Raw genomic sequence first — 12,394 nt, 5'->3', positions numbered from 1 at the left:
ACCCTACCACACAGCTGAGAGCCGACCGTGGTGCACGCCTGCAGCCAGACCTGAATGGAACTAGACCCATCCATACGCAATCAAAGCCAGCCAAACAACCACACGTTTCCTCAAGCTAGGAACGACTCGTCTCTAAGGGTAGGGGGGGAGCCAGGTAACATGTAGACCTCAATCTAATCTTAACACCCCTATGTCTCTATGCGACAAGTGCCTTTATGTATGCTTCACAGCCTCCTAAGACTCTTCATGCGTTTAAGGTCATCAGTTCTTGAATGTCTTTCTTCTCTCTAATGCTCGTTAAGGCCCTGTTGGATCGGTCATGTTATTAATGCCAAGTCTTGCCTCGTTAGGCCCCTCCTTGACCTATGCTCGCCATTTATTTATTCCCATAATGCCTCTTTACATCTTCCATGCCTCATAGCTTTCATGTTCCTTAAGGCATACTGTGCATTTAAGCCTCAGAGTACCGCTAATTCCCCCATACTCCCTTTCTGCTTTGCCTCCTCTTCCCGCCAGGTCATCTGTGCATTTTATATCTTCCCAGCCCATTATACATTACTTAACCTTTTAGTGCTTCTTTTCTTTTTAAGCACTCCAGGTCTCTTGTGCCTTCTGGGCCTTGTACCCCACTTTCCAGATCCATTCCACACAGCCAATTCGCCTTACATGGAGCAAGATACAAGCACCAAGCACTAGCAACTGAGCACCACACCACAAACATGCACACTGAAAGCCGACAGGTACCAGTCAAGGGTAGTCTATGTTCTGCTCATTGCCTGTGCCATACTGTGTACAGTATGGACATGAGAAATGTTTGCTGTTCTGCAAAAGGTCTTACTCCATGCCTTTTATTATGAAACGTCCAGCAAACCCAGAACCATGTAAACTGGCAAGGCCAGACCTTCCCAACAGGCATTAGGCTACCCCAATTATACGTCATACAATGCTATGTATTTATACATGCATGCTCTGAGCCTCCATCCTGCCTCACATCTGCCCCAGGGACCGGTGCCTACGTCCAATAGAAGCCCACGCCTTCAGGCCTGTCCTCAAGATGCAGAAACACTCACCTCTCCTCCATAGATAACTCTGTGCTTCGCTTCTTGCTCTTCATCCGATACCGCACCAGCATCACCACCATCACCAAGAGGAGGACGACGAGGCAGGCACCGCCGACAGCCAGCCCGAGAATTAACATTTCCGACCACATCACTGTGAACAAGGAGAGGAAATTAGAAAAATGGCTTGCAACAGCTCGGAACGCTCACAGCCATCCTCTACGGCAATAACTTGCAACAGCTCAGAACGCTCACAGCCATCCTCTACGGCAATAACTTGCAACAGCTCGGAACGCTCCCAGCCACCCTCTGCGGCAATTACTTGAAACAGCTCGGAACGCTCCCAGCCACCCTCTGCGGCAATTACTTGAAACAGCTTGGAAAGCTCCCAGCCACCCTCTACGGCAATGACTTGCAACAGCTCGGAAAGCTCCCAGCCACCATCCTCTGTGGCAGGAAAGCAGGATTAAGAAACCATGGGGATGACGGGAAATTAACTAATGGCCTTAGTATGCATCCCTACAGCTAGAGGGTGTGTATCAGTGACTTTATACCTGCTAAAAATAGGCAAATACCCCCCTCCCAAAAAGAGAAAAATAGGGAGTAAAAATACTCCCAACAAAAAATAAATAGGAAACGGACACGTAGAACTGTGAGCCCCTGCTTTCACTCACAAAGCTCCATGGATATGTTTGGACCAGTAGTGCGCGTCGTACCACAGGAAGAAACGATCACAACTGCCTTATCAGAAGAAGCAAGCATGTATCTTTTAAAGTTAATGAATAACTAGGTGCAAATAAATATTCATCAAGCATTTTCGTTTTCCCCCGTTAAAACTTGTTTACTTGCTAATAGAAAACTCTCATTGGGAATTAGACTTACATTTTTACTCCCCAAAAAAATCATTTTACTCCCAACTTTAAAAAACAAAATGGGGAGCAAAATACTCCCACTTTCATATCTTATCTGGAGCACTCTTGGTATCCCTGGGAATTCCTCTGGACCGCATTCCAATTTTTAGCTCGATGCCACTACACAATTGGACCATCCACGTGAAAGTGAGTCTAGAGTCCCTCGCCAATGGGGAGCTTGGAACCCACATATGAGTAGATCCCATCAACTTAGACAAACAATGCAGCGCGACCACATCCCAAAGCCCCATGCCTCGAGCCAGTCAAATCCTTATTTTCTAGTGTTTGTGACTTACAATTTTCTCCCGCTTCCCTTCCAAGTTCTTCCTCTGCTCGAGGACAAGGCGATCCCTCAGCCAACGTACACCTAGCTGTGCAATGCAATGCCCGAGCAGAGTCCCCTCGACTCAGTGGAGTGGCCTCCACTGTTCCGCCATGCTCACGCAATCCACTCTTCCCATCGCTCCAGCAACGAGTGGAAACCTCAATCGACAGAATGTGCAAATTTTAATGTCCGGATTGAGCCACTGCACCAGGAATCCCCCCCCCCCACCCCTACCCCCCCCCCCCCCCCCGTCTCCTGGAAACCAGAAGCAGAGATGCTAGCGCCAAAGCTTCACCCATCCAGGCCTTTGGTTACTTCGAGCCCTCACTTCGGCGAAGCGGATAGTGCAGTGTAAAGGGAAGTCGGTTGGAGGACTGTACAAGTGACTTTATTTGCGTTCTTGCTTTATGTCCACTGCTGCAGACAGGATTTTGAGACAGGAGTATTCTACGAACTACTTGTGGAAGTTGAGAAGAAAAGGGAATAAATAGAAGGAAGTAAACAAAGTTGTTCGCATCCCCAACTAGAGTATTGGCAATCATGTGCAAAAAGGACTGGATAGATTAAAACCCACATTTTGATTCCTGCACTTCTGGTCAGTATTAATCATATTTTTTTGGGGTACCATCCATTGTTGCAGAATATCGTAACCCCGTTATCGGTTATGAGAATTGACATTATAATCTTTCCAGAAAATGTGTAAAAACGTGTAAGCCATCCTTTCATTGGATTGAAAGCAGTTCCTGTACATGAATGTAGGCCCTTTCGGTTTATAGTCATAATTTCGAAATCAAAAATTTCGAAAGTCAAAAAGTCGAAAAAAATAATGTCGAATTTATTTTTTATGACGGTTTTTTTTCGAAATGGGGGGGGGGGGTTCCCCCCCCCCCCAACCCCCGTTTTTTCTTTTTTTTTGTTTTTACCTATTTTTTTATATAAACTAGCGCCCAAAAAAAATAATTCGACATTTTTTTTTTCGACATTTTTGATTCGACTTTTTTGCCATTCAAAATTTTGTATTCGATATTATGACTGGACACCATGCCCTTTCATGTCTAAGGAGCTCTGGAACACATTTTCCCAGCCCCCCGTTGTTTAAGGTATACAGCGGCCGCTGTTCCCAACCCATCAACGGAGCTGAACGGGAGGCCTCTAGGGTCATCTACCCGCGGACCCTTAGGACGTACTTTATTATCTTGGAAGGATTAGCCTGATTTAAGGGAGTAAAATAGACAGGTAGGGCGCTTCGCTCAGCCTTAAGGATACTAACATCTTGAAAGTGTGCATTAAACTTTGTAGAACTCCCAGCACTCGATCCAGAGTTAGCCATTAGGGTTCATAAAGGTCTCTGTTATTGAAGCCCCTTCCATTAATATAACTTTTTCCTCTAGAATTTAACCTATCTGTTATGGCTTGTGTGAGAACTTGGACAAGCTTGATAAATTCCTTTAAGATCATGTGTCACTAGAAATATTAAATACATGTTATAAAAGTATTTTCTCGTATCAATGTATCGAGTAGACGCTAACCTGAGATTCTATAGACACCCAGTACTATAAGTATGCAATAAAACTATTAAAAAAATAGAAAAAAACGGTATATTAAAAATAAAAATCTTTAAAAAAAAAAGAATTCCCAGGTAGCATGGGCAAAAAAAAAAATAAATAAAAAAAAAACATTTTATGGGAAGCTTGGCCAATCACAATCCACAAAGCACCACTTGCACCCCTCAGTCCCGTGGGGTTTCCATGTTGTGTGCGCACAAAAAGGTAGAAACGTGTTTTTTTGCGCTCTCATATCAATAAAACAATGTCAGGCAGGTGTACTCCCCATGGAGTATTACTTTTTGATTTGCATTCTGGGAATGTTAGACCTGCATCTAGACAGGGACAAAAGAAAACTCCCAGAATAGAACGGAAAAATATACTAGATTGACCTACACCCACCTGGCATGGGTCCAGTGGATGGCCATCTTCATTGAGATGTGCTTGCATTTAATCGCGTTTTAGCTTGTGGTATTTATTACTGATCATTGTTGTACAAGTCCCCCAAAGTGGGATGGTTATTTCCAGACTTGGGTTCCACGCTTGCTGTGCATAGAGACCTCAGAAACAAAGGCCAACTGATGTCTTCGGATGCTCGAAGATGCGTGCAGATGGGATGCGACCTAAAGCTCAGGCTGGCTGGTCCCTTTCTGCGTAGGGCCCAAGCCCGATTTGCATGTCCCCCCCCCCTTTCGTCATGGCGCTGCAGGCTGAAAAACAAGGGTTTCGAGGGTTGCCTAGAGCGGTACCAGTGGCTGCGATCCATTCCAAACCTTCCATTCGGAGACCAGAAACACAGCCAGAATTTACCATAACACCGTTTCAACGCGCTAAATTGTTATTGGTTTGCTTTGCCAATTTTTTGCTGACGTTTCATGGCGATAAAGTTGTATAGATTTTAAATTCGGGTGCAACTCCAGACCCCCCCCCCCAAAGGCGGCCCCTTGAGCTTTGTACTAACACCAAAAGAGCTGACGCTGCAATTCTCTCAACAAAAGCGGTCTCTGAATCACAGGGATGTATGGAATGGTACCCACAATAATAGGAAACCGACCATCATTAAATGTGCAAAACAAGATCAGAAGACCTCTCCAATGGGGAGTGCTTAAGGGATCACAGACCTACCGATTTTCCCTTTAGACTTTTTCCCCCCATTGTCAGAAGCCGTGTCATTGGAACACAACTAGCCCCTAGAAAGGGGCGAGCAACCTGTGGCTCCAGCTCAACTCCCCCCATTATGGATCCCCAAGGAATATGCTGGCAAGGAGTGATGGGAGCGGCTGAAGTCCCCGACACCTGGGGACTACCTCCGCTCTAGAACATATGGATTGCTGTACATGGGAGGGGATTTTTAGGAACGCCGTAAGGCTGATGTGGCGGCATCATGACAAGCGTCCCGCTGCATGACAAAGTGGTTCATTGTAAATGGAAGACACCTCACAGAATGCCGATGAATGCACAAGTAGAGCGGCATGTGCCCTCAAGTACAAAGACCACATGCCAGCCCAGACTCAATACTGGCTAGTGATGAATGTACCCCGACATTTGATGGCAGGCCTTGGCAGTGGTGCGAGTACCTGACATGGGCATTCATTTGGCGGATATAACAGCAACACCCGTCGCATGATGGGAGCGTTAGAGCGAAGGATGGCAGTACCTCGGTACATGATGGCATAAAGGAAAGGCCTAAGCAAAAACAAAGAGGTGATGGCTGGAAGGTTTAGAGTGAATCTTAACCACTGGCGTTGCTCTGGGCAACCCTCCAGACCATAGTTCTTTGCCTGCCAACTTATTACAAAAGGGGAAAGACCATATGCAAATCAGGCTTGGCCCCACCCCAAAAGGGGAAGTCCAGCCCGAACTGCTTCGTCACATCCCTTCTGCACGAGACCACAAGCATCCCCAGACATGTTTCGCCATCACCTCTTTGTTTTTGCCTTATAAAGGAAAGGCCTGTCAAATACTTATGCAATTTCAAAACAAAAAAGGTTAAAAAATGATTGGGTTCGTCAAAATTTGCCTCAGGGTTGTGCATAAAACTCAGATCTGTTCGCTCATTTCGTCAATTTTTGCTCCGTCGCTCCACACAATTTCTTTGCGCTTAAAGCTTTTAGAAGCGACTAGGTGCAAGTTGTCACACTCCCTTTATTTCATCTCCCACGTGATGAGTCTTACTACATCCTCGCTCATATTTATCAACATGGACCTCTCTAAATAAACTAGACCATGCAACAGCCGTGACACAGTTGTTTTTTTTTTTCCATCTCTGCTTCTCCTTGGACTTCCAGGAAATTGGCTGTCGAATGTGGTTAGAGTTACCCACTAGCCCAATCCTAATTTCAGATTCCGTGCCCACTGCGGTTTGCCCCAAGCATCTGGATTCCATGCGTCCCACACCAGGGACCTACACTTCTTTCCCCGTGTGTGTACACAGACGTTATACTCCTTACCCACCTTTGTCCACCACACGCAGCTGGATCTCCCCCACCAACCCAGACGTATCTGGTGGGTTCTTGACTTGGCAGGCGAAGGTGCCACTATCCGAGTGCATGAGGTCGCGGATCACAATGGAGGCATCGTTTCGGTTAATGTTTCCATCCCAGACGGCTCGGCCTCTAAATGTGCCCGACACAGGTGGGTACGGCTGTTCGTGGTAGTAGAACACCTGCAAGTTCAACAAAATGCATTATTCAGAGGCCCAACATGCACAAAAGTGGCAATAATCGCTGTTAATGTCGTGCACCCCAAACACCGAATGGCCCCAAGACACTTGAACATTAGTTATTATAAACCTCAATGGCACCCCCTAAATGACTCAAAAATATCAGCACCGCTGGAGTTCAAGATCGTGGCTTGCCCGTTACACGCTTCCCTGTGGCTGGTGCATCTGCCCACCTTGCCATCTCACTGGGGGTTTTACCATGCACTGGTTGCACACCAATCACTGGTGCAAGTGGATTTGCACACCGGACCATCTCACTAGGCTAAGGGACGGGGGCTCAGTGGTCAGAAAAGATCATTGCCGCGGGCACAAGAAGGTCCGTCCTGGTTCACAGCGGCTTTACCTCCAGCGTAAGGCTTTGCCAGGCGACCAGGTCCCTTGTCTGAGAGTGTACCAGTCAATCTGCACCACATTTCCCAAGTTTCCCTTGCAATGCACTTCTGCACCAGCAGTCCCCGCCTCGCCAGTGAAGGTTCGTGACCACGAGCGCCACCCCTCTATTGAATAGTGATTAAAAACACGACTTCTTCCCCATGTGCATTTTGCAGCAGTGCCTTTACAACCAATCTCAACCTATTTACATTATTTGGAAATAAGAGAGGCCACTGTAATGTCCTGCACAGTGCAGTGCAGGGGCCAGGACACAACCCAGACTCATGCAGAGCCCCTTGAGAGGCAGTAGGGGGACCAGCATGACATCACAGCCTTCACTGTCCTCAATGGGCACTGGGATATACAGCCAATTCAGGACAATAATGGGCTCCCGACTAACCCCCCCCCCCTTGTGCTCCAAGCAAGCCCAGAGTGGCATCAATACGTGGACTCCCGCCCCCACCCTCACACTCGCAAGCCTGACGGGCGGCGGGGGGGGCTTATAAATCGAGCCAACGACCTACGTGCTGCTGCCGGCCACCTGGAATATAGGTAATGTTAGAGTCAAAGTGAAGGGCTTTATACAAATGTGTGTGTGTGTTTGCATGGCTGTGTGTGTGGGTGTGGAGCTTGGAATGAGTGCGTGTATGAGGGTTTCCATGATGTGCAAGTCCTCCCACCATGAGGAGGCGGGCTGCCTCACGCTATGAAATTGTGCTTTGCAAGCAATACTGCCCATTACCGGCCGCCGCCAACAGAAGTGTTATTACAGTGGCAAATACTGGGCCCAGCCAGCATGGGTGGTCTTTACTACGTCTCTGACCACACAATGTCCTGGTGGTTATACAACTCTACAAGAACACGCCCGGGTACTGTGGATATTGTCTAAGTATTGAATGGATAATGAGCAAACTTTTAAAACCATTTTTAAGCACATGGAAGGGGTACTCAGTGGTCGAAGTGTACGAAAAGAAGTTGTGGAACTATGTTCAATGGTGGCCTGCCCCCGCTCCCCACAAACCCCTTCACTACACCCCCTCCCATGCACAATCCAAACCACCCGCCCACCCCCCCAAACACATGCGCCTGCCAGGGGTGGAATGGGAACCAAAAGAGGCCCTGGAAATCATTTTCAAAGTAGCCCCATATTACACATTTCCAGCAATCCCAACTCTTTTCATATGAGAAAATATGGCAATACCACACAAGAGGCCCAGGGCGCAGAGGCCTACCGGGAAATCTCCAGAGTTCCCTATAGGCCAGTCCAGCCCTTAGGCCTGCTGTGTATGGGAACGATCCGTGCAGTGCACTGAAGTGCAATTTTCACCTTCTTCCTGCACTTGTATTCTATAACTAAACCATTCCGGAACAGTTTCTTTTTAAAATAAAAAGTACAGAACAGTACAACTTAAAAAGGTAGAGGAGCACTGCTCCCACCCACTTCGACCACTGGGTCTACCCTCGTGAAGCTTCTTTAAAATAAAACGTAGGACCTACAAGATTCTGCAGGAAAGCGTTTTGCCAAACCAACCCACTTTCAACACATGCTCTTTTACAAAAAGTAGTGTGAGTGAGAGAGTGAGTGTGAGTGAGAGAGTGAGTGTGTGTAAGTGTGTGTGTGTGTAAGTAAGTGTGTGTGTGTAAGTAAGTGTATGTGTGTGTGTGTGTAAGTAAGTGTGTGTGTGTGTGTGTGTGTAAGTGTGTGTGTGTAAGTAAGTGTGTGTGTGTGTGTGTGTAAGTGTGTGTAAGTAAGTGTGTGTGTAAGTAAGTGTGTGTGTGTAAGTAAGTGCGTGTGGTGTGCGTAAATCACAGGCAACTATATAATATAAGAGAGTGAGAGAGAGTGTGTGTGTGTGTGTAAGTGTGTGTGTAAGTAAGTGTGTGTGTAAGTAAGTGTGTGTGTGTGTGTGTAAGTAAGTGTGTGTAAGTAAGTGTGTGTGTGTGTGTGTGTAAGTAAGTGTGTGTGTAAGTAAGTGTGTGTAAGTAAGTGTGTGTGTGTAAGTAAGTGCGTGTGGTGTGCGTAAATCACAGGCAACTATATAATATAGTAGACTTGAGCTGTACAAGTACAAACTAGCAGCTGGAAGCCTTCCAGAAACAAAGTTGCATGCAGCCTACAGCACAATGTTGAAAAACAAATCGCTTTCATGCCGTGTTCCTTCAAAAGCCTGCTCGTGTCAGGAGAAGGTTTAATATTATACAGATGTCTACTGGCGCCCCTCACAGAATCAGTACAAACATATTCTGGTCAGAGAGGTAGGACATTAACCAGAAAGACTTCTAGGGCCAAACAGTGCCTGGCCACATTGGGGAGTAGATGCAAATAAAAAACGCATGTTAAAAAACGATCAGTCTTTCTACTGTAGGCTATGCACTACCAAAATACACATTGATGGTAAGTGCTAGTAGATGCAAATTAGTATATTATCAAAGGAATATGGGCAAATACACAGAAGGAAAGCTACGGCCAGAATAGCTTTAACCTGAATACGTTTGCTAAACTTGCCATTCTCAGCTTGGCGGGGGACCGTGTGAGAAGGTGAGAAAACGCCCCCCGCCCCTCTCAGAAATGAAGCCACCGAGCTTTGGTAAAAAAAAAAAAAAATAAATAAATGAAAACGTAGCTGTGGGTTGTATTTCCAGACAAATGTACTGCACTCATTCGTTATTAGTAAGATAATGTAAAGGTAAAAATATGGCTAAAAACTATTGTCAAAATATGAAATAGCAAATTTAATAATTCAGATAAAAGTATAATTCTATTCTTCAATGCAAACAAACGTCGATACATTCAATCCGTTTTTATTAGTGATGTTTCCCCACATCTCTAATAGTTTGTAAGACAAAGTCACCCCATTGTGTGATAAAATTGGTTAGATGTTCAAACTTCCGACGTGTTTCAAATCTATATTATATATAAACGAGAAAATGCGCTTGTGGCGAAGCGTTGTTCCTTATACAATTCCATACAGTTTCACCAATCTGCACCAAATTCTGCATAGTTACCCGTTAGGACCCCCCCAGACATTACTGGCTATATGACACCTGGACACCCCACCCCGGGCCCTAGATTTCAGCACCTTCACACATGAGACAGTTGCCTGAAATCAGCGAATCATCAATGTGGTCTAGAAGGACCGGTCCCGACACGAGGGTCAAAACTCGACGTCCAGGCCCTAGCATCAGATTGCTTCCAGGCACAGTTACGGAGTACAACCCAATCAATACAGTGATGGATGCCTACGAAGCCATAAACTATCCGAATCCCTCAACTCACTCGACCCCCCTGGGAATGCCACCACACCACCCTCGACTGACAGCTGGATGACCCCATCATGATGCTTTGCAATCTCGACCCACCTAAGCTGTGTAATGGCACAAGGCTACGCGTAAAAAAATTGCTGCCCAACGTAATTGAAGAGACAGTCTTCACCGGGAATGGAAAGGAAAATATTTTTAAACAAGCCTCACAATGAAAATGCACTTTAGTAATATTGAACTTTAGGTCCATACAGGGGAGTTGCTAGGTCTGGAAAAGACCCGGGGCTAAACTGAAGTCGGAACTGTTGGGACTGGGGGCTAGCTAGTCTTTTGGCTGTAGCTCCTGAGATTCTATCCGGGGCTACAACCAAAAGATCAGGGGCTATAGCCCCCTTACCCCCCCCCCCAGCAACGCCCCTAGGTCCATAGTTGTTGGTACAACCTGTCACCCATCGTGCTGCTCCTGAATCTCCATGTTGTTCTCATGTACATTTATACGTTGCAGAAGCACTATTTAAGGTGAACAATAAATTGCGTTGTGTAATCTTTATAAGAAAACATTTTTAAAATGAGGAATGCAGTATGTTTTTCTTTTCACCTTTCTCACAGAGCCTTTCCAAAAACCGTAAAGCTACCTTAAGCTATTTCTAAATAGTACCTATAAGAAAAGACAATCGCAGGCAACGCCGGGTAGATCAGCTAGTTAATCATTCTTCTTCAGGAATAAACCAATCTGATAGAAGTATGAGAAAGTTCAATTAGTAAAGTTAATTGAGCAAAGTCACAAGAAACTCCTCTATATTACCATGCCCACTAACCTGATGGGTGCCTTTAGTAAGAGCTCCTTCCGGAGCCGTGAATTATGCTCTGTTGGTAGCATCACGAGACATAATACAAATATATCGACTATATGCAACCACCTAGCTTCGGCCCAACCTAAAAGGCCTTGATTACTGAGAAATGCATTCACACTATGGGCCTCATTACGACCCTGGCGGTAATCTGCCGTCATTACCGCCATGGCGTAATGAGCGTTTACGCCATGGGACGATGGCGTAAAGAGCGCCACATCACGACCCATCGCGCACAAGCATTACGCCATGGCGGTAATGCAATTAACGCCATGGCGGAAAAGGCCCCTACCGGCATCGCTAAGCGAGCAAGGTGCCCTTCCGCCAGCGTAAGTAGCGGCCACCGTAATTTACGGCCACCGTAATTAGCGGCGGCCGTAAAAGGCCAAACCGGAAATAGCGTCATCGCGCCGGAACGGGAAGCAGCCCGTCGGCCATCTTTAAAAACACAATCCATCGCCATCCTACCAAACAACACCAGACCCAACCCTGACACCTGTCCCAACCAAACACCCACCCATCCAAGTTCCCGAAAATGCCAAAATCCGTGAAAAAGGCATGTGACCGCCAGCGCCAGGAGCGATTCAGCCGGGAGGAACTCTGCATGCTAGCGGAGACCCTGCAGGACAACGCAGGTGTTGTTTTCTCCCCTGAAATGACCAGGACAGCAATCGGGAAGAAGAAGGCCATCTGGGCCCTGGTGGCTGAGCGCGTCAGCGCGGTGGGGACCGTACCCCGCACCCCACAGCAGTGCCGGAAGCGCTGGGATGACCTGCGCATACGGGTCAGAGCCGTCATCTCGGCAAACCGCAACCTTGCCCAGGGAACCGGTGGAGGGTCGGAATCCCCCCTGAAACTCCAACCGTGGGAGGAGATCTGTGCTACCACCATCGGCATGGAATCCATCGAAGGCGTTGGAGGGATGGAAAGGGGAGCCCCGACATCAGGCGATGAAGGTAGGTGCCTCATACAAGACATGCCATAGTCACAGCAGTCCAATCATGTGTAGCACAAGGTTGCCCTAGAGTGTAAATGCAACACAAATCAATACTGCCCATAGCCACATGCGAGCACCACCCTGCATACACTGCTGACACCCGCATACCTGCATCCACATACCACACTAAAAGGAGACAACCTGCATGGCACTGCCTGAAATCTGCCTCATCCACTGGCCAAAATAATGTCAACCATTGTCATTCAAAAGTCCGTAGACCCATCATTAACGCCCTCCCACCTTTGCTCCACCACAGGCACAGAATCACACCCAGAGGACCAGGACACCCCTGCGCCGAAGAGAGCGAAGTCCAACAACAACCTCCCTGCACCCTCAACCTCAGCTGCAGTGAG

General features: G+C 47.0%; 1 protein-coding gene across 1 annotated transcript in view; it reads right to left on the bottom strand.

Annotated features, from left to right (window-relative positions):
* MPZL2 (myelin protein zero like 2) overlaps positions 1-12,394 on the bottom strand; it is a 75,878-nt gene that overhangs the window by 24,960 nt on the left and 38,524 nt on the right. Inside the window, exons 3-4 of the mRNA XM_069614448.1 lie at positions 6,293-6,503; positions 1,071-1,212 (exon numbers count right to left, since the gene is read on the bottom strand). Of these exons, the coding sequence (XP_069470549.1) occupies positions 1,071-1,212; positions 6,293-6,503 (353 nt within the window). The remainder of the gene's footprint in view (positions 1-1,070; positions 1,213-6,292; positions 6,504-12,394) is intronic.

This window comes from Ambystoma mexicanum, chromosome 9 (genome assembly GCF_040938575.1).
Source record: "Ambystoma mexicanum isolate Mex_15411 chromosome 9, UKY_AmexF1_1, whole genome shotgun sequence".
Classification (NCBI taxonomy): Eukaryota; Metazoa; Chordata; class Amphibia; order Caudata; family Ambystomatidae; genus Ambystoma; species Ambystoma mexicanum.
Note: the sequence above shows the minus strand (reverse complement) of the source record. Positions and strands in the feature narration are given on the sequence as shown.